General features: G+C 38.7%; 1 protein-coding gene across 2 annotated transcripts in view; it reads left to right on the top strand.

Moving 5' to 3' along the window:
• LOC131884414 (uncharacterized) overlaps positions 1–2187 on the top strand; it is a 44149-nt gene extending 41962 nt beyond the window's left edge. Inside the window, exons 5-6 of one of the 2 annotated variants that reach the window (XM_059232181.1) lie at positions 709–926; positions 1002–2187. In XM_059232181.1, the coding sequence (XP_059088164.1) occupies positions 709–926; positions 1002–1316 (533 nt within the window). In that variant the 3' untranslated portion in view covers positions 1317–2187. Of the gene's footprint in view, positions 1–708; positions 927–1001 lie in introns of those variants that run through there. The other variant, XM_059232182.1, reaches the window with a different exon arrangement.
• The last annotated feature ends 19332 nt before the right edge of the window (positions 2188–21519 follow it).

Raw genomic sequence — 21519 nt, 5'->3', positions numbered from 1 at the left:
GCCCAAAGAAAACGGGAAGAGGCACGGTAGATTGCTACATAAACTGCTCTTGCCTTGCCTTGAACGCAATTTCTTTTCCGCACATTATGTGACCCGGGGCATTAATTATAAATCAGATTTTGATAGAATTGGCCAAAAATAACACAAACGCATTATAATTAAATAAAAAGGAATTGGCCCAATCGGCCATTTATTCGGCACAGGCTGAATGACAAAGCGCCCTCTGAAGTGCAGAACGTAAAACATATTTCGTGCAGCGTAAGGGGGCTATGAGGACAAAGCAAGAATCCCCTCGCTAAATGTCGTGGGTTAAAACCCCGGTGCCTGAAGTAAACCTTGAGGCTAATTAGAACTATTAAGTTAACCTCTCTGCTTTCTCGACCTCCTTCATTGTTCAATTTGCTCTTCTCAGATATTCGTAGGGAGTTTGTAGGTGTTGATCCAGTAGCCTCCTTTAAGTTAAATTTGGGCTTTTTTAAAAATGAAATCCTGATCAACTTTATATTCAAGGGCTAGCCATATCTGGCAACTCTTATTCGTTAGTGGATCAGATATTATATGAATACAAAGTTAAGCAAAATAAATACATTTTTCGTCTTGAACGGTGAAGAAGTCCGCAAAACAAAAAAGATGAAAAGTCAGCCATAAACGTGTCTTGAAGCAGCATTAACTACGAAATTTATCATGACCTTTTGTATCATATTGCAGATGAGATCGTGTGGAATCAAAATAAAAGCTTGGAAGGCCCTCGTGTTTCAATCAACTCAGATGTTAGTAAACCTCGCAGCTCGACGTCCACCCCAGCCTCAAAATGGCTTCATTGTATTACTTGCAAGTCACCGTTTTCCAACGCATGGGACCTGATGGTTCATGTACAAACAGCTCATATGCTGAATATTTATCTCTTGGCGGACAGCAAAAAGATGGTAATCAGTTCGTCTTACCTTAAGAGCGCCCGTTGGTCATCGTCAATGAATCGACATTACTCTCTGTTCTTTCAGGGCCAACAACAAACAACTGTGGTTAATGATTCGAGTTTGGATGATCTTGGAACCTGCCACGGACCCTCACTTCCATCTTCCACAAAAGAGTCAGACATGGTTCCGTCAAGCGCGATTTCCTCCACGATTGTTTGTATGTCCTCCCCCAATTCGTTGAAAAATGCAATTGAGCCCATAATGTCTGTCGCAAGTGTTGTTGAAGCAGGCATCTATCCCACTGCCACCAACTCATTGTCCTCAACGCCTTCATATTCAGCATTTACGAGTAATACCAGTACAACCCTATCCCAAAATGTTACCATGTCCAATAAGTAAACACCGTTAAGCTGCAAGTCACAAATCACTTCCAGATGTTTTGAGGCGATCATTCTTGGATTCAATGCTTTCATGGTTTATGGGAGCATTGCCCTTGCTTGCTATCCAATTAGATGTTATACATTATAAAATTTGAACGAATTGAGCGAATCAGGGTGGCAGTGAGAACAGACATTCTGAATAATTGCCTCCGTTACTTTGTGTATCTAAAAACAGGCCTCTATTTTTAGACAGAGATACCGTACAAAAGTCTTAAACACACGTAATGTGAACTTTTAAAGAACAGAAAAGGTTTCTTCAGAACCGAAGCATCGGACAGCTGAAATTCGTAGAGCAGTGACTTGTGACTGTCAGCGCAACGGGTCTTTTTATTGGATGTATATTAGTTAGAAGAGTCAATTCATTGAGTTCATTGCCATAATTTTGGTTCCTCCTCTATTTTGAGCCCAGTTTGATCAAAGATCCCTTTGCCTTTTGAATCGACAATGGCGTGCGTATCTTTGTTCCTGTATCAATTGTTCACAGACTGGAAGGTCTGCCCTCTGACTTCCGAAACCCTTGACGGCTACTATAATCAACTCTGTGCAACGAACAAAGAAGGATCTTTAAAATGGCCAGGAACTGAACCCTACCCAAATTCCATCCTCAAAAGTAAATGTGTCTCGGGAAGTTGGAAAAGAAACCCTCGAACTTATTAATGTATAAGCTCTCATGGCACAATTACCCCTCCCTTTATCCAAATGTTGTTTGAAGATACATGTTAGGTACCCATATTATGTGCTGACGTTAAACGTGGAAATATGACTGTTTCCTTCTGACTAGATCCAATAAACCATATTCAGCATCACACAAATTGCTGAATGCCGAAACATTAAAATGGCAAATAATATGAATGAGTATCTGTTTATAGCGGATCTGAAAAGGGAAGATCAGGGCTAAAAGTAGTGATTGCTCCTCTACATTTCATCAATGAAATACGACTGGATTAAAATATCTCACTCAGAACGAAGATTTCTTGATAGTAGTTGACTGATAGGAAATAATGTCTAGCGAAAAAACCGGGTTGACAAAAATTCTTCTTGTTACCACTCATGTGCTCAAATTTGCCGTTTCCTTGTTTGTTTGCAAATATTTGATCCATTTTCAAATTAAATCAGTGTTGCTAAACCAACATGATTTTAACAGCGAACTAGTTAAGTAGATAGTTTAATATCCGACCCATTAAAAAGAGTACTCATGTTCACATGGCAAGTCGATCTTCAGGTTGACCAAGCTTTTTACAACCGGGAGAAATTTGTAGCTCTGTTTTGCTCCATTAGATCTTTAATTTTGCATGAATTGTTGAGATAATTTTGCACACCAGCTTGAGGGAGTAATTTGGAAGTGTAACGAATGAAATATCCAGTTGCGGCTAAACTTTTCATGACATCTTATTGTGGACACCTTTGGTAAAACTTGAGCTCCGCATTTAGAACAGGGAACAGTAAAGAAATTTGCATAAGAAAAAATAGTAATCACGCAAACTCTTAATTCTCGATTTGATGCTCTGCTCCTTTTTGTTTTGATGGTCGAAAAGGGTCTCAAAACAATCTAGTCTGCAGGGTGACCAACGGTGGTCGGTTGCGACCATAGATAACTTCATATATAGATCGATCAAGGGTGTTGCTATTGCTTTTTTTCGTCTCAGCTGTCGCTGGTGGAAAAAATGTTTCATTCGTAGTCAAGCTACTTAGGACAACTATGGTGCAAATTTGAATCGTTGACGGCTCGTCCAAATTCAGAGTAGAAACCCCTAATAAGACTCGTTGTCAAGCAATTGCTCTCGTCCAGCACGCTTCATAAAACGGGCTTGAGTGAGTTGCCTGACCACATTTTTAAGAACGAAATTTTGAAGAGGTTAAAATGGGGCTCAAGTTAAAGTTTTCATCCATGTGGTGGAAACACTTAATTGAAACGCATGGAACAAGCCTGGGTTCAGGCTGACATCCAGAGGTGTCGGAATTACCTTGTTTACGTATAGGCGCAATCATGTCGCCCACATTCAAGCACATTGTTGGGAGATTAAAACGAAATTCCAAATGCCTCATCATTGCGTTGCAATTTCGGATACATTTTTGTTACACTTTCGAGATTTTCGAGATGCGATGCTAAACAAGGGCAATCAATAGAGTATCATTGATTTGCTCTACTAATGTCCAAATCTTTTTTTGACATGTTACGTGTATTATGCCCTAAAAAGCATGTTTTTTATTATTCTACCACTCTTTCTACCTGTATATTTGTAAGATTCAAAAGGAATTAAGATTAAAGAGGAATAACAAACGTTTCATGATAATAATTCAACTTGCCTGAAGCGAGATTTACCGAAATATTTTGTGCCATTTCCACCAGCGTCAGCTGACCTGAAAACATGCTCATGCGGTACAGCTCCTGTTGAACTTAAGCATTCTAGTTATGGTTTTCTATGGTTGCGACCAACGTGGTCGGTTTTGAATTGTATTGGTCGGCAAAAATTCGTCGTGGTCGGTGGTCGGAAGCGTGGTCGTTTTCTCAGGGTGGTCAGTCTCTAATAGGATGTATATTTCTCAAACAAAAGCTCATATCAACTTCTCGAATTTTCAATTTACTCTCTTTTTTAAAATACGCTTGTTTCGGGTTTGGCTTTTTTCTCGCCCTAGACAATCCAATCTCTTTCCGTTCTGCCATTCACAATCGAGAAAATGAAAGTGTTTCCTCCGAAGGTCAGCGATTGCAAGTCCCCGTTCTTCAGTCCAGATATTGTTAGTCTAACCATTTTGGAGGGGCAACTGCGACAGATCCCAAGCTCGATCCATGATGATGATGACACAACTAGTTCATTCTGGATCAGAATGAGGTATCTTGAAGTGGCTGGTAAAAGGAAGACGTTAGAACTTGCAGATGGAGTGACGAAAATGTTGAGCCTTCCAATGAGCAATGCAGGTCCAGAAGCCACTTTCTCTGCCACAATCTATTACAAGTCTGATGGCCGCTCCCGGATGAACATTAAGCTCCTTGAAAACATTAATTTGTAAATTTGGGATTCAGTGGATGGATTCCAGCATTTCGTTTTATATTCCCCCAATAGGACTCATTTGTAAAGCTCTGGAGTTTTCAAGAAAAAGTTATCAGTAAAAAAGATGTTCCTTGTGGTATTTAAATTGTATACCTAACTTTCCGGTGGTCTGCAAAGTGGTCGGTAGAATTTTTTTTAGTTCAGAAAGGGGTCGTTTTGGCCTGGTTTTGTGGTCGTCGGCCAGAATTTTCGTTGGTCACCCTGCCAGACTGGCAGTCTCAAAACAATCTAACCTATTTTTTTACAGACAACCGATTCCGTTTTAAGAGGTTGCGCGAGTGATTTCTGTTATCGTCCCGAAGTATCCTTGTCTCGTTGGGATTAGGGTCCTGTATTCAAAACACAGGGGACTAGTTGGGACCAAATACAACAAATCCCCCAAGGCGATATCAGTTCATAGAAACATATGATTGAAAAGAAATGATCAAGATCAATTGGGTAGAAGTAAATACTTCAGTCAACTGTATTACCAAAGAAGGTGAAAAATACTCGAAGGCTGAATATCATACGTTAAAATCTTGTAATAATTATTACTTCACCCTCAGGAATGATCTCACTTTCGCCCGTTTGAGCTCCTCAGGCAGCAACTTATGGTGTAATTTAAATGCTGCAAAGAAGCTTGGACTCAGCAAGCCTGGGTTCAAACCAGGATTTGCTAATTGGAAACCTGATACTCTACCAATGCGGTGCCGCAGCTAGCAACTATGGTCATATAGCATTCCCTCCCCATCATACAATTATGATTTTCCTCAGTGGAAGGATCGGATTCAATGGAAGTATAGTCGAATTATAGTAACTCAATTCACTCGCGCAACCTCTTAAAACGGAATCGGTTGTCTGTAAAAAATAGGTTAGATCAAAACAATCTATAGGAAATTTACGCAAAAAATTGAAGAACATTGCTACACCAAAGAAAAAATTGAAAGCAAGAGTTTTTGTGACACTTTACCATCTCGTTTTATTGTACCCTGTGATTCTTGTCTCTTGCACTTAGCCTGTTTGCGACAATTGTTATATACCTAGTTTGATGAATTTCATCACATTCTTCATAAAGTATTTCCATTTGAGAGGACATGATCCCTTAACAAACTCAATTCTATTGGAGTACCTATGGAGTGACACCGAGTGACACTAAACCCAAAGTTGATCCGAATTAGCTTTTGAACTACAATGTAATGTGTGAATCTGTTTTCCAGCCCAAAAATGATAAGTTTGCTCAGTGTGACAGTCAAAACAACCTTTAGAGCTATAACTCTTTCTCCAGCTCTTCTTTCCGATTTGTTTGCTTTTTATTTGCTTATTTGAAACTACTTACTTGTTTCTATTTGTTTGAATCCATTTGAAATTTGGCTTTCCTTGTTTGTTCCCATCAGTACTAGTTACAGCCTGAAGCTCGAAATGTTCCGTCCTATAATTTTGAATGTCTATGATGAATAAATGGGGTACACCGGTACACCTGCGTGGTTTTGTGAACGCAAATTTTGACTGGGTAAAAATCGTATCTCAAAATATGTGCTCACGAAACCACGGGGTTCCCCATTTGCCTTGCTTGGTTAGCGTGACTTTTTTTCATTCCTGATGGGGAGGTTGAGTTCAATGGTTTCCAAATTTTCCGCTCTAATAATCGGGAACATTCGGCGGCGTTAAATATGTCCAGGATACCGTCGTTCAGGGTTAGTCATTTAAATTTGAGGAAAAAAAACACGCAAGTAAATTAAAGGTTGAACACTTAAAATTCCGGACATCGAGAGAAGAGTCGCCATAACGTTTGAAGTTGACATGAAAAAATTCTGGATACACTTTTGAAATATCGTTTTCTTCATTGGTAACAAATGTCTTTTATTAAAAAAAAAGGGCTTTTTTCAAGAATTGAGACACTGGAGGCTTCGGAAGAACATCGCCGAAATCTCATTCTGCACGAATTCCTTGACAATAAGGATGCCACTCTGTCTTGGGATAAAAGTTGATTTGACAAAATCGATTGTATAAAGCGTATAAAACTGCTTCATGAACAACCGAAGTATGGAGAAAACCATGGAATTGATAAAAATGATGATCCTTTGATCCCAAATATGATACCAAAGTTACTTGATGTTTATAAAACATATCCACCAATTTCCAATTAGAGATCTGGCCATGAGAATCATAAATCTTAATCTTTTGTTCAGAAGGTCAAAGAAAGGTCAGAGTTAAGGCCTAGAAAGCTCCGGTTGACCAGATCGCATCAATCAAGGAAACTTAATGTAGAGGCGTTGTTTTGGTCCAACTGGCAAGTTGTCTCTATGCTAAGGCAGAATGGAATGGTAAGAACAATGAAATCAATATTGGAGCCAAAGAACGGAACCCAGAAACACGACCAATCAAAGAAACTTGGTCATTTGTAAAAGGAGTATTGAAGAAAACATACTTGACCATAAAATCTAAAGACGAATGCAATGTTAAATGGTTATGAGCAGGCAGGAAGGTCGATTCTGACCTCGTGCAGAAGTTAATGGCTAGGGTCAGGAGCAAATTAAGGTCTCTGGCCCTTTAAGATAGATAAAACTCTGCTTGATAGTTTCATTCATTAGAATTACCCTTATGTATGGTTATATACTATTGAAGTTTCTAAAAATAAGCTGCACACGCTGAGAAAGTCACAATTTTTTATGTCCGGATTTTTATGTGTTCAACCTTGACATACTTTTCAAGGAATATAGGGGTAATCGTTGGCCAAAGGAAGAGGAATTGTATTTCGTTCCTTTTACTTTGGTAATATGAGGCCAGCATTTAAACCTTTATTTTGTTCATAAATAACCCAAACATTTAGTTTTTTAAATGTAATAGATGGTCTCAAGATATTGCAAGGTTTATATGAATATGGAAAACTTCCCATAAACAATTTGGGGGGTTGAAACCACAATGTTTCATATCCATTAATCAACGTGAAATAAAATTACTTAACTCAAATTATCAATCAGTCCTTCCTTTGACCTTAGATAAGTGACTGCTTTAAGTTTGCATACCATAGAAACTTTTATCCGTTTTGTCTTGGTAGATTTAGAATTAGGCTATATTTGCTGCTGAAGGAGGTTGTTCTTCCTGAGATAAGATTAGAGAAACTTAAACACAAGTATAACTAACAATTCGAAAAAGCACACTTTTGTTTGTAATCCAATATAGTGGAAATGATGATCAAAAAGGTATTTGAAGTATAAAGTATAAAAAGCATTTCCTAACTATTGTGTGGTAAGTGATGTTGAATGTTAACCTGGGAGACTTTGAAATGTTTCCCAAAAGAATTAGCGATATATTTATTCTGTCAGAATGCTTAAGCAAAAAATTATTAAGCAGTATCATCATTAAGCAATGTCATCGTGATTAAGCCTGGCATTTTAACAACTTGTTAGGCATATGATGTAAAGAAAATTCAAGGAAATATGTAGTCCATCACCATGATTTGGGCCATTTTGTAGAGGAAGGATTTAGACGAGCATCATTATGACAATACTCTATCGTACACATTGTGTTCTTGAGTGGCTTTAAACAATAAACAATAGCCAACTCGCATGGGTATCCTATTGAATTTTCAATTATGAGGCGAAATTGTGTTACAAAACTCAAAAAGCCTTTGTTGGAGTAGTTTTGTCACCATACTTACATCTTGGCTCAATGTCAGAGTACTGTCTGCTTCAACTAGTCGGCAAATTGAAATAAATGGCGAATTAGATATATTCACATTGTAGGTTGGCTGGACAGGTTGCCTATAGTTTTGCTCCATAAGACAACGACAGATGATTGTTTTCCCTTCACTTCTCAAAGGTAAATCTCTTTTTTCTCTGCATCTAGACAAAGCACAGAGCATTACCTCAACTATGCCTCCTCTACCTCATCTCATTTCGGATAAACAAACGTAGAGGCACGAGAATACCCTCTAAGATGCCTAACTTTAACGAGGTATTTTTCACTGGACAAATCATTGCTGATCCATTCTATTCAAAACTATCCACACCATCAATTATTCTGAGAGACCTTTCAAATCCTACATGGGCAAAATTGCAAACATTTTTGACATTCAAATTGGGTTAAATAGAGAGCTACATATTCTGTATTGTAGCATACTTGCAGCTCCTTCTCCTCATTTTTTCCAATTCAGTTGTGCTAAAAGAGCTAAAGTTAAGCTTACCAGAAGTGATGCTTTTGAAGTTAGCTAACAAAAACTTGTAAAGCTGTGCTTTTCCTAGTTTTATTTTATTGGAAATGATGATTGCAAAATCGTGGCGTGATATCAATCATACAGTACAATACAACACCAATTTCCTTTTCTTTTTCCTATTTACATGTTGTTATTGTTTGAACATTGCCTGTAAAGGATTTAACACGGCTCCCAGAAGAGTTGGTGGCCTATTCATTGTGTCAAAGTGCTTGAACAATGAGTTGTTCATTGAATAATCCCTTGATAAAGCCTGTTATGTTTGAGCGTATTTTCTAGTTTCTATATTTGCTTGTCCGCACCTAGACGAAGCAGAGGGCGCTTCCTACCCTCAATGAGACGGCCTATTAGGGCCGTGACTTTCTGGTTTTGCGAGGGACATCCCCTTATTGCAGGAGAGCTAGATTGAAGGCTTCAAGAATCAAAAGCATTTCTCAACCAATGGTTCGTCACCTCATTCTCAAGGCCCTTAACAACAGCCTCGGCGCGAATATTTGATTGCGGGTAGTGAGCCGAAGATATCACTGGAAAGATTTGTTGGATCGCACAAAATTCCTTGCATTCGGAGGAAATGAACTTATGACCCTCATCGCTGAAAATAATCACAGAAATTCTGATGTCGTGACTTTCTCCTCGAATCACTTTATCATCTTACTTTGTGGGGAATTCTTTGGGAAGTGGCAATACATGACCATCCAGAAAATCCGTCTGAAAGAGTCTGAAAAAAATTGCTCCCTCCTTCAAATATGTCAACATTCACAGATTGAAATGGCCTCTCTGTAGGTATTGGCAACGAAATTGGTTCTTCATGTAAACTTGGTCCATTTATCTGACCAATTCACACATCCAAATCATCTGTTATAGGTACCTGATTCGACATTCTCGATCAAAAGAAAAGCAAAGGTCGTTAGCTTGTTTATGTACCAATAATCTCTCGGCAGCAACCTCAAAATTTTGCTTCGAGCTCCGTTTGCGACAAATGCCACTCTTGAAATGTTTCGATATCTAGCCAGACCCCACCGTGTTACTTTAAACACATTTAGGTACTTGATTCTCAGAATAATGTAAGGTTTCTTATTTAGAGAGCATATCAGGCTTGATGGCTTGTTTGGCTGCTTTGGTTGAATACACACAACGCCAAAGAAGATCTGATTGGAACAACCAAGGAAAGCCAAATTTCAAAAATATTCAGAAACACAAAAACAAGTAAAAATATTACAAAGAAACAAAAAAAAATAGACATTAGGATAGGAAAGAGAACCTAGAACACGAGTTGAAACTTCAGGGTGTTTTATTTGACTGACATAGGAGATGAGGCAATGCTATTGTTTTTGATATTGAAAGCACTTACATTCAATGATGTTTTCAAAACTGATTCAGGTCAATTTTATTTTAAGTACCACTCCATATGTACCGGAGCAACATAAAGTGTGTTAAGAGATCAAATCAATCAAATCTTCAAATACCAATTTTGAAAGATAAGGCGGATGCAATTACCTGAGTTGTCCTTTCTAACCCTCAGGATCTGAAGCACCTGAGTAGGCTCCGAGAAAATATGTTGTTATAACGTCAAGCATAAATTGCAGAAGCTTGACAGATGTGCGAAAGTACTGACCTGAGGCATTGGGAAGAAAACCGGCTAGTTCAACCCTCTCGAATTTCTGCTCGACATACCAACCAGATTTTTGTCGGAGTCTGCACCTGCATGGCAAGCTATCTTGCTGTGCTCACTGGATTTTTCCAATGATCCCTAAAACGGCAAAAAATAGTTAAAAAGCAAGAAGAATCCACTTCCAGTTGGGCTAGCCTTGTTGATAATAATGATATAAGTTTGTTTCCTCAGTAATGAATAGGTACTTGCGTAACATCTGCGTGTGCTGAAGAATAGTTAGCCTGTTTTCCAACACAATCTGCTGATAAATCATTCCCAAGGATCGGTTATAACCCTTAGAATAAAAAAAAAGAAAAGAGGAATCCTGGAAAACATTTCCATCCATATATATTACGAGGCCAATTAGGGGTTTAATGAGACAAAAACTGCCAACAAGTCAGTCAAATTTTTCCTCCAGAGATTCTAGTCACATCTGTGTGAGAAAGCCAGCGTGCATATTCATCATCTATCTAGTAATCGCGGTGAGCTTAGGTCAACGAGAAATGAAAAGTGTCTAACAGATAGAAATTAAGCGCAGCATGACTGCGGGAAACACGCAACCTCTTTCTCCGCCCTTGGAGGTACTACAGTGGAACTCGCTTAAATCGTCTCCATTTACAGCGTCGCGTTTTCAAAATCTCGATTCATTTTTACAGTTTTTATATGAATTGACTATGCTTACAAAGTCGCCTCACTCAGGATATATAGTTATTTTGAGGAAATTTCTCACGTACAACTCTTTTGATCAACCATTTTTTCAAAAAAAACTGAATCAGCTTATTGCGTGAAATTTTGAAAAAAATAACTTTTCGTGTCAATTTGCAATTGAAATAAAAAACAGAACACAGAAAAAAATCTGATCACCCTGTTTATTCATTTGGCTGCCGATTAAGCCGAATTTAACTTGGTCCTGAGTTTAAATGTGCCTGTAAACCTCTAAACCTTCCATCATAAAAGAAGTATCATAGAAGAGTAAAAATCGAGTTTGCTGTGGTTTTTTTCTGCACCTGAATCGGTAACCAGTGGACATTGCAACTCTAGCTGATGGAAAGCAGCGCCTCTACAATCAGAAACTATACCCTAGCAGCCGGTCAGCTGACATTCATTTGCTCTGGAAACTAGTCCGCCTGGCTAGCTCTCATTGCACTCTCCAGGAGTTGCTTCCTGTTTGCTTCCATGATAGTTTCCTTGGAAGTTTAAAAAATTGCGGCTTCTTTTGAGTTACATATGCTCTAAACACTCGTATTTATTTGCGTTTTCAACGTCGTTATGCACCTGATAGAGAACATCCGGGTATATCGTCAGTCGGAGATGTATCGTCAATTTAGCACGGCCACAAGGGCGACGATATGAGCGGGTTCCATTGTATGACATTGGATGGGGATGAATAGTCTAAAGGTTCATGATCTAGTAGATTAAAGCAACTTAAATTCATGTTACTTTGCTCAAAAGGTAGGATCCCTTCCATTGTAAACTCATATTCAAAAACTACCAAAAGGAATGGCGAGGTTTACGTTCCATCACCACTTCACCGTCTAAGCTGATTTCAGAAACTAAATTACTACTTGTCATAACGTGAAAAGACTTATTAAGCTGTTTTTTGGCGTCGATTTGTGGAAAAGTGAAGGCGCATAGTATTGAAAAAATGAATATTTTACCCAGTTGCAGAACTGTCAGCTCAAGAAATCTCGTGGTACTTTCTTATCGAAAGTACAACCTTTCAATAAACTTTAAAGATAACTAAGCCAAAATATTGATTGGAAGAGACCTTTATTGTTAATATATGTATGTCCACTGGTTCCACTACGTAAACCTAGGTTAGGTGACAACATTTTCTAATGTTTCCGTAGCCGCCAGTTTCTGTTACAAAGAACACCACGCTGTCTGAAAAAGAGTCGAATAAATTATCTCCATGTGCAACGACGTAGAAAGACGTAGAAAGCTTAGTCCTCCATTAGCTCGTACTTCACGACCTCTAAAAGCAAATTTAACATTTATTGGTCATACCGTACGTGTCTACTATGTTTCTTCTTTCAATGAGGGATGAATTTGGAGGTTTAGGGAGATTTCAATTCTTTTCTTAGCGCAGGCAGTATAAAAAGCGAAATGGGCTGTTTGGCCGGGTTGTGGCTACCCGGACAAGTTTGGGCCGAAATGAGGTTATTACATTTGTTAGTTAGCAATGCCATGGTCTCTATGATGGCTGCTATGAATACAGAGACACCAAGGCATACATTCCATTCAAAATATTCTTACTTGCTTACTTGGCAAATTTCTGTGTTTCCCGTACTATCGTCTCGTTAAATCGACGGAGCTTTTTGCTTGGTTGAGCTAGAGACCCTGGATGAGCTGAGCTTTTTTGCCCACTCAGACAGTACGAGAGGAGGAGAATCAGTTCCGTTGATTTAATGACTTGATACAGTAAAAATCGGATATAAGAGTAACTTTGGGGCAGTGAATTTCTGCTCTTATATCCAATGTGCTCTTATATCCGATGCTCCAGTTCCGCGGCTCCAGAGGCAAAACTGATGACAGATAACATATTCTCAATCTATAACTTGGTGTAGTTTTACCGTCCAAACAAAATGCAACCATAAAAATCGAAAAAAATTAAGCAAAAAGCAAGGAGGGCAGTGTGTTGGTTGTATGTTTACGCACCAAATACGTAGTTAATTTGTCACATGGCTATGAAGTTTGAAAAAAAAACACCCAAGAGTTTCCCAAAGGAAGCACGTTTGCCTCCTAACTTTGTGGCAGCTTCGGTCAAGCTTATCTTAGACAACTTGTCAAAATCGGCAAGGAGCTTTTGCCTCACCTCGATGGAAAAAGTAGTTCTCTTGGTATGACTGTTTGTTTTTATGAGAAAGCGGCTGAAAACTTGCTCTTATAAAATGGCTCAACCAGTTTCCATGGAAAACTTCATTGTAGAGCGCTGGAAATAAAACGAAATATTTTGACGCCTTCAATTCTGCTCTTACATCCGCTGTTGGTCCAAAATTTTGTGCTTTTATATCCGACGCTACTTTACTATACTTTACTGTATAATTTGATTCGGGGATTCACAATCCTGCTCTTATATCCGATTTTTACTGCACTTAAAATGCGGAGATTGGACTTGCGAGTAAGCAATTAAACATTTTTTGAATGAGATGTACCAAAGCCTTTTCTGCAAATATATTGCTTTTCAGATCAAAAATAAACATTTTTATATAATCTATTATGAAATTTCAGCCTTTTGATCAAAAATATCAATATCTGTGAATACTTTTCTAGAATTCTGGTCAATTTTAGGGAAAAATGTCAAATCTTTTAACTTGCTCAGTTTTGTCTGATTAATTTTTTTTTTGCTTTGATTTTTCATGGGCTTTTCTAACTGCTGCAGGGAATTTAAATCCCAGTACTATTAACATAAAAGGTTATGATTTGTCTATTTATCACCTTTAAATCTTTACATGATATTTGATCCACCAATGAATTTGAGTCAGCAGACCGAGCTAGTCCTTGAATGTAGGGTTGATCTGGAATGCTATCTAAAAATTAGTCCAAGTCTGACTTGAAAAATGCTACCAGATCAACAAGGCCTACATGTTCCCTACGAATATGAGACGGAAGCAAATTAAACAATGAAGGAGCCCGAGACAGAAGAGAGTTGGACTTCATTGTTCCAACTAGCCTGGATTCTCGAGGGCTTGAACGTGCTCTCAAAACGTAGATTAAGCCTCTACGGTCACTAGAATTGACCGCAAATCCTGTGTTGGGACAAAGCTTATGGATGACTTTAAATAAGTACAGGATCAGATGCCTTTTGTACATTCTCTGTTCTCTGTACACTCCCATTTTTTTTAACTTCTCAACAGACAAGAGCTCCATCATTCCTACAATGTTCTTAGTGAAGCATCTTGGACTTGTTTGGCCTTTTGCAAACCTGCTGAACTCATTGGAGCCCAAATGGGTTAAGCATATTCAAGATGTGGCTGCACAATTGACTTGAACAGAGTTAGCATCATAAAACTATCCCAACGCCAATATATGAAATAATAAATATACTATGAGCTAATGTAAATAATGAACTTTTCCTACAAAAATTGGACGCATTTTGACGTGTTTTCATGATGGAAGGGGTAAATGTTTATGATGTGGAAGGTTAATTTGGAGAGAGTTGACTTACAAGATGGTGATCAGTCTAGGAGGCAGCAAGGACCGGGTAAGAATCTGCTCTCTAGGATAGTTGGTTTAAATCCCGATGCTTGAAGATATCTCTTTTACATCTACGTATTGCTTGATTTGGTAGGCAAAAATAGCCCTCCCAAAAAGGCCCTAAATTCATTAGGCTATGCGTCTCTGTGACATCAAACGCAGACTGACATCACGAAAAAATTTTAACGGAGAGCCGTGTCTGACCCCTTGGGCCAAGCAAAATTCATCAAAGGTTGTGGAACTTCAGGTGGGTATTATGGACAAAGCGTCACCTACAATAATTCATAATGACTGTGGCCAAGGAATGGTTAAACTAACTTCCTTTCCATTCCTTTCATCAATCTTACGTCACCATTGATCCAAAAACGAAAACAATTGAATTTTCTTGCTTCAGCAAAAAAAAGTTTGTTAGTTTGGAGAAAAGAGCAATTCGCATGCATTTCTTTGGCTACTGAACTACCTAATCTCTCTGCCTAGTGTGTCTTTTCACAACGTGTAACTTGACAATTGAATGGCAAGCCAAAAGTAAGGGTCGAGTGCCCTCCATAACAAATTCAGTCACTTCTCTTTCTCTTGAAAGTAAAAGAAGTCATGCCACCAGCACTTCATTCTAGTAAGTTGTTTCTTAATCATATTGTGGTAATCAGAGAGGTTAATGATGATGCAGATATTTCTAATTCAACTTACTCTTTTTAAAGAAGGCAGTACCAAAAAATGAAACAAAAAAATGACATGTTAATCTAAAAGTCAAGAACATGTCGAAAAAAGGGTGCACACACGTTTTCTATGAGCCTTCTTTTCTACTGAATGATTATAACATACCTTATTTTTTACTTAAAAAGCGTCCTGTAGCCAAGCCAAAGGGATTAAAGTATACTTTAAATAAACTCTTAATACTACATGTGCTGTGAACAAAGCCCCTTGCGTTATAGCAAAACTTTGCTTAAGCCGGGCTTCAACTGCGTTGTGCTAAAAAGTAAGCATTAGCAGATATTTTCGTGGCTTATCCCCTTGACCGCTTGACCGCTTTGTCTTATGCCTCAACCAATCTGAGTTGAGAATTTCGATCGATGCAGAATTTAATTGGTTCTTGGAAGGGGTTAAGCGGATAAGCGTTGAAGTGGATAAGCCACGAAAATAGCAGCTAATATCAACAAGTTAGAGTTTTACCTGCGTGTGGTTGATGCTCAGCTCATGAATTCTGATTGCTCTGATTGGTCGTACCTTGGGAATTGTTTTGCGTTCAAAAACCCCTACATAGTGTACAAATCCCTGGTTATAAACCAGTTTGATAGAAGAGCCTAGGAGGTTTATGCTTAAAGACTTAGAAAAGGTAAAATCATAGTAAGTAGAGTTTACTATCATCTACATTCAAAACACGTTGAATAATTGAATGAAGCTACATTTTACTTAAATGCATTGCATTATTTACTAACAGTAAGACTTATTAGGTATTTCGAGCACCTGAGTGGCGTCAATCATTTTAGACTTGGAATATTTGAACAAAAATGAATTACCGTTTAAGCAGTATTTTGGTCACGCTTTACCATCTTCTTTGGAAAAGTTTGTGTTTCGATTGAAAATGAATTTAAGCCAAGAATACACATTATTTTCTCGTAACAAGTATTTTTTCAATCTTTCTAAACTTTCGTCCGTCGGTAAAGTTCCCAAAAGTTACCGAGAACTTAAAAATGAAAGACAATCACAACCCACATGTGGCATACTAACAATAAATTTGGTCACTTTCTGAATTAGGCCGCTGGTAGTCTACACGTTTCTTGATAGAAATGGCGGGACTTTTCGAAAACATGGTATTATCTTAAAATTGAAATAAAGGTCTAAAATGATTGAGTACCTAATGAAAATCCGTCTTGTTTGAAGGCCGCTGGTTATAAGCTTTTCAACTTTGGGGCTCGTTTTCTATGAGAGCATCATGAGATCTTTCTTTAGGCAAATTGAATACCGTGAGAGGCGTTACTTGAATTCCGGAACAGTCCTCAGAACGATGGTCTTTCCCCTGCTCAGAGAGTATTTGGTCGGCCCATTCGCTCTCAAATTTCAGTTCTGGAGGACATTCTCATGAAAGCAACCAAAGAGGAGGATAAATCCATAGGATAAATCGAGCTGAGGCAAAACGGATCAAATTGCATCGATCCTGCAAGATCTCTTACAATCAGCCCTCTCACCATTTGAAGCCTTTGGCTAATGGGAGCTTCGTTTCCGTCCAGAGTCCACAATCGCAGCGGTGGGACAGATAGGCCAAGATCTTCAAATCTTACGGCCGGAGATATCTTGTGGAGTTCGAGATTGGCAAGAAATCCTTGCGAAATCGGCGATTCCTTCGCACAATTCAAGATCCGGCTTTTCCTGATAAACGTTATTTTCTACCGATTTGTTGGCGGTGGTCATTTTTAGATTTGTGGCAAAATGTTAAAAGGTTTAGATAGAGACTTTAAGGGTTATTAATATCGTGTTAAGTTAGGTTAGGTAAGGTTAGATTAGGATTGATTAGGTTAGGTTAAGATTTAAAAAAGTAGCACCGCCAACTAATCGGTGGAGAATAACGTTTACCACGAAAATGTCGATCTAGAAGCTCCCGGGTTAACTGCTGTATCAGAACTCTCATCACTAGAGACACTGAAAATATTCAACTGCTTCTGGTGAAATAGAGAAATGATATTTTCTTAAAAACGTCATAATACTAATGAAAAAACAGGCCCAATTATTAAGAAACTAAATTTATTTTTTTGATAGATATCATAAATTGCGATTGTTTTTTTAATAAAAAGTGAGTGAAATTTTAGACTCCGTACACTACTGAGTTTTATGATTAATTTTCAATTGAGCCAAAACAGTGTTACTAAATAATAAGGTTTATAATACTTTATCTAATGAATTTGTCAATTATCAATAACTTACTGAAGTTAAATGGCCAGTTGTGTTGAAAAGAGGCTGTACTGAATGGATTATTTTCTTTGCACTTTTATTTTGGTGAACTTGTGTCACAAAATCTCAAATTGGGTATTGCAAACTTTACTAAAGCCAAAATTGCAACTTCTTAAAATGCATCCTCCTCCCAAAGGTCCAAATTTCAGACGCCACACACTATTAATACTCTTCTATAATTTTTTTGGGAGACCAGTTAGAAAAAGAGTGGTTTTCATATTTTACACTTTATCTTGCTAAAAAAACGTACCTAAGATTTGGATAAATGCAATGCTAAGTAGAACAGTATGAACGGTCTTGTTCATTAGCAAGTTAAGTTCAGGATTGGAGCAAAAAAATGCACCACTGGAGACAAGGCTGACTTTCCTAAGGAAAAACGAACGTAACAAATGACTCGTCGAAGTATTAAAGTGCAACATATATTCCAAGATGCTTTATTAATGAATATTCTTTAGTACAAAAGTTTGAAAGAAAAATGTCCAATTTTAGGACAATTAGACACCAAAACTGTTATTTTTTCGGAAATTTGGTCAAGACCGTCTGAATGTTTAAAAATGCCCCAAAATGACAAGTGTTAGGTTAGTTCCTTTATTGTCGGTGACCCGTTGAATAATAATGTACATAGAATGTCAATCTTTACATTTGCCTTTTCATCTGCGTTCCTGTAATTAGCGTTCGATTCTCACATTCACCCGGTGTTCTTTTTCTTGGGACGCCCACGTCCACGCAAATCTGCAAGAGTGATCGAGCTTGGTCCTTGAGCGGGCTTCAACTGGTCCGTCGATGCCGTTGACTGTCCAATCCTTCCCTTGAGGGTCACAGTCTTTGGTCCGAGTATTTTGATCACCTCAAATGGTCCTTGAAACAAGGGATGCAGTTTCCTAGATCCTCCCTTCCCAACGGGCGCCGGTCTCTTCCAATACACACGTTGCCCCATGACGATTTGAGAAGGAGTAACCTTATGATGTCCGTCATATTGTTCCTTCATTCTATCCGCGGCTCTTCCCAATGACTTCCGGGCTTCACCTCGAACTCGTTCACTATACTGTTTCATTTCCTGTATCACTTCGCCCTCTGAAAGGGTTCTTGGTGGAGCAACATCTATGCCCAGTCTCGGTATTCGACATCGGAGAAGTTCAAAAGGCGAGTATCCCGAGCTAGCATGACGGCTTGATCGGTAAGTGAACGCACAAGTCTGGAGGTATTGCAGCCAATCATCTGAATTTTCCTGTGTGAAACACCGTAAAGAATTGAGTAGGGCTCGGTTATGCCGTTCAACCATACCATCTGTTGCTGGTGAAAAGGGTGATGTCACGGTGTGCTTCATACCAACTTCTTCACGAATTGTTTCAATTCGGCAGAAACCATTTGGACTCCCCTGTCTGTCGTTAGCTCCTCTGGTACTCCATTTACTGTTATCTTATTGTCTCTCAGCCAATCAGCAATGTCCTTTGATCCTGTCGATTTGAGTGCTCCAACCACCGGCCATTTGGTGAAATAGTCCATGCACACAATGATCCATTGCTCACCATTTTTGGCTTTTGGCAAGGGACCCATTAGGTCCAACCCAACCCTCTGGAAGGGAGTCAATGTGTCTGCCCTAGTGGGGACAAGTGGAGCTCTACCACTCCCACCATAGTCTTTACACGTAGCACAATTGTGGCATTTTGTGCACATTTCTCGAATATATCTCCTCATACCTTTCCATGTATAGCGATCGGAAATGCGTCCCAGAACTTTGGCAAATCCCAGGTGTCCTCCTGTTGGATCTGAGTGATAGGCTCGCAATACGCTTGGTATCATAGAACAAGGCACAACCACTTTGGTTCCAGCCTTGGTTTCCTGAAACATGTAGCCGTCTTTCAGAGCAAATCCGTCCTTGCCCATAAATTCCTTCAATTGATCGTTGGAGAGAGTAACTTCCCTCCAATCCTCGTCCTTTACATCTAGAGCAGCAATTTTCACCCGCAACAGAGCATCAGCCACCGTGTTTGCAGACCACACTATGTGTTCAAATTTCAATCCCGGTTCATAATCCTCTCACGTCAAGGCCCACCTCCCCAGCTTGCCCTGGGCGTCCTTGCAACTTCGTAGCCACATCAATGGCTTACAATCAGTTCTCAGGGTAAAATTGTGCCCAAGGAGACGATGTCTCCATCTGCGCAGAGCAAAAATCAACGCAAATGCTTCCTTTTCTCTAGCAGGCCATCTTTCTTCCGTTTCGGTGAAACCATGAGAGATGGCCTCAACCAAGTTCCCACCCTGTTCCAGCGTGGCACCCACACCCACGTCGGAAGCATCACAAGTGACCACAAAAGGTTTCCCTTCTTGTGGCAAAACCCGCGCAGGAGCAGTAACGAGTTCCTTTTTCAGAGTTAGGAAGCTCGTCTCCATTTCTTGGGTCCAGCTAAAATCTTCCCCTGGCTTGCGGAGTTGGCGTTGTAATGGCATAACAATCAGTCCGTAATCCTTCACGAATTGTCGGTAATATCCGCACATACCCAGAAATCGCTTCAACTCCTTCCTGTCCTTTGGTCGAGGGAAATCATTTAACCCAGTCAATTTGTTTGGATTGGGGTTAATGCCTTCCTCACTCACGACATAGCCCAAGAAGTTAACGCACAATCTGAAGAAGGAGCATTTAGACATTTTCAGTCTCAAGTTCTTGCTTTTAAAGAGTTGCAAGACCTGATCCAAATGCTTGGCATGATCTTCAAGGGAGTCCGAAAAAATGATCACATGATCGACAAATCCTCGGGTGAAGGGCATATCCACCAGCATCTCCTTAATTATTCTACTCCAAGTTGCAGGCGCGTTCCTCAATCCGAAGTACATTACTTTGAATTCGTAAAGTTGATCCGTAAAGTTGTCTTTCCCAGTCAAGGACTTAATAACACCTTATTGTCCTTGGCCCGACATCCCTTCAGAGTATTGGCGGTCACGTACCTTTGTCCGGCTCCCAGCCAAATGCCATTTACGACGGGAGCTGACAAAGGATCTGTTCATCTTGGCCCATCCACTCTACTGCAATAACCAAAATTATCATCATTTACCTCTACCCACCTGTCTTTGTAATGTCTGTCACTCCCCTCTCCCTTTTTTCATGTGCATTGAACCAATTCTAGTCATCTCTGCTGTCATATCACTCAAGTCCACTATTTTATCATACAAATCAATTTTATTCTTTTAATCTCGTTGTTAAATATCTGTATACGATGTTTATACAAATAGTTTAAGACATTTTTTACACTGACATGACCAAGAGCCGCAAATAAAGGTTTACTAAAATGAAAAACCCGAATATAGTTTGCAATATAACTTATTTATTGTCAATATTTTACAATTTTGATGCCATACTTGTCAATCGCAACATTAATCAAGCTTAATCTTGAACTTTGACAAAATTGTATTAACGTTGAATAAAAGCATCAATAGTACGTAGAAATTAATCATTGCAAAAGTGATCATTTTGACAATCAAACTTTCACACGTATCGTTCAAATATTTTAGGAACATGAAAGGGTAGTGTAGCTTTTGCCACTTGAGTAAAATGAAAGGCAATTTTACATCTTTTGTAAGATTTAAGCGACATTTTTTGCTACTTTTAAAAAAGTTTTAAAGAAGTCTTAACAAAAATGGAGAAATGTTATTTCTTGTCGTGTCATTGAAAACGACAATCATATTCCTTGGGAACAACTGGAAACATAATTAGGCCATTTTTCGATCTTTTAAGGCGTAAAACGCAATCTATCAGTTGTAATAACCAAGCATGTGCAAAATAGAAATTTATGAAATTTTGCGTCAATACATAAGTAAGAGTATGTTTAATACTGATTGACTAAGTTTTAGACAATTATGCATTTTAATGGGCTTTTAGTGATTTAACACACTTATCTAAGATATTTTTAAACATGTGTATCTCACAAAAGTTGTTCCTTTTGCTTCAAGAACAAATTTAGAGCGAAATAATTGCCATTATTAACCAAAACGTCTCTAATTGTAAGCTGCAATTAAGATGCGAAATAACGGGAAAAAGATGCTATGTGCAAATGTGCAAACAAAGCCTTTTAAGCGACCTTTTTTAACATATTAGGCACCCTTCCTACTCATTGTCTACTAGAAT

Source organism: Tigriopus californicus, chromosome 8 (assembly GCF_007210705.1).
Source record: "Tigriopus californicus strain San Diego chromosome 8, Tcal_SD_v2.1, whole genome shotgun sequence".
Classification (NCBI taxonomy): domain Eukaryota; kingdom Metazoa; phylum Arthropoda; class Copepoda; order Harpacticoida; family Harpacticidae; genus Tigriopus; species Tigriopus californicus.
The sequence above is the reverse complement of the archived record's forward strand: the minus strand, read 5'-3'. Positions and strand labels throughout refer to the sequence as shown.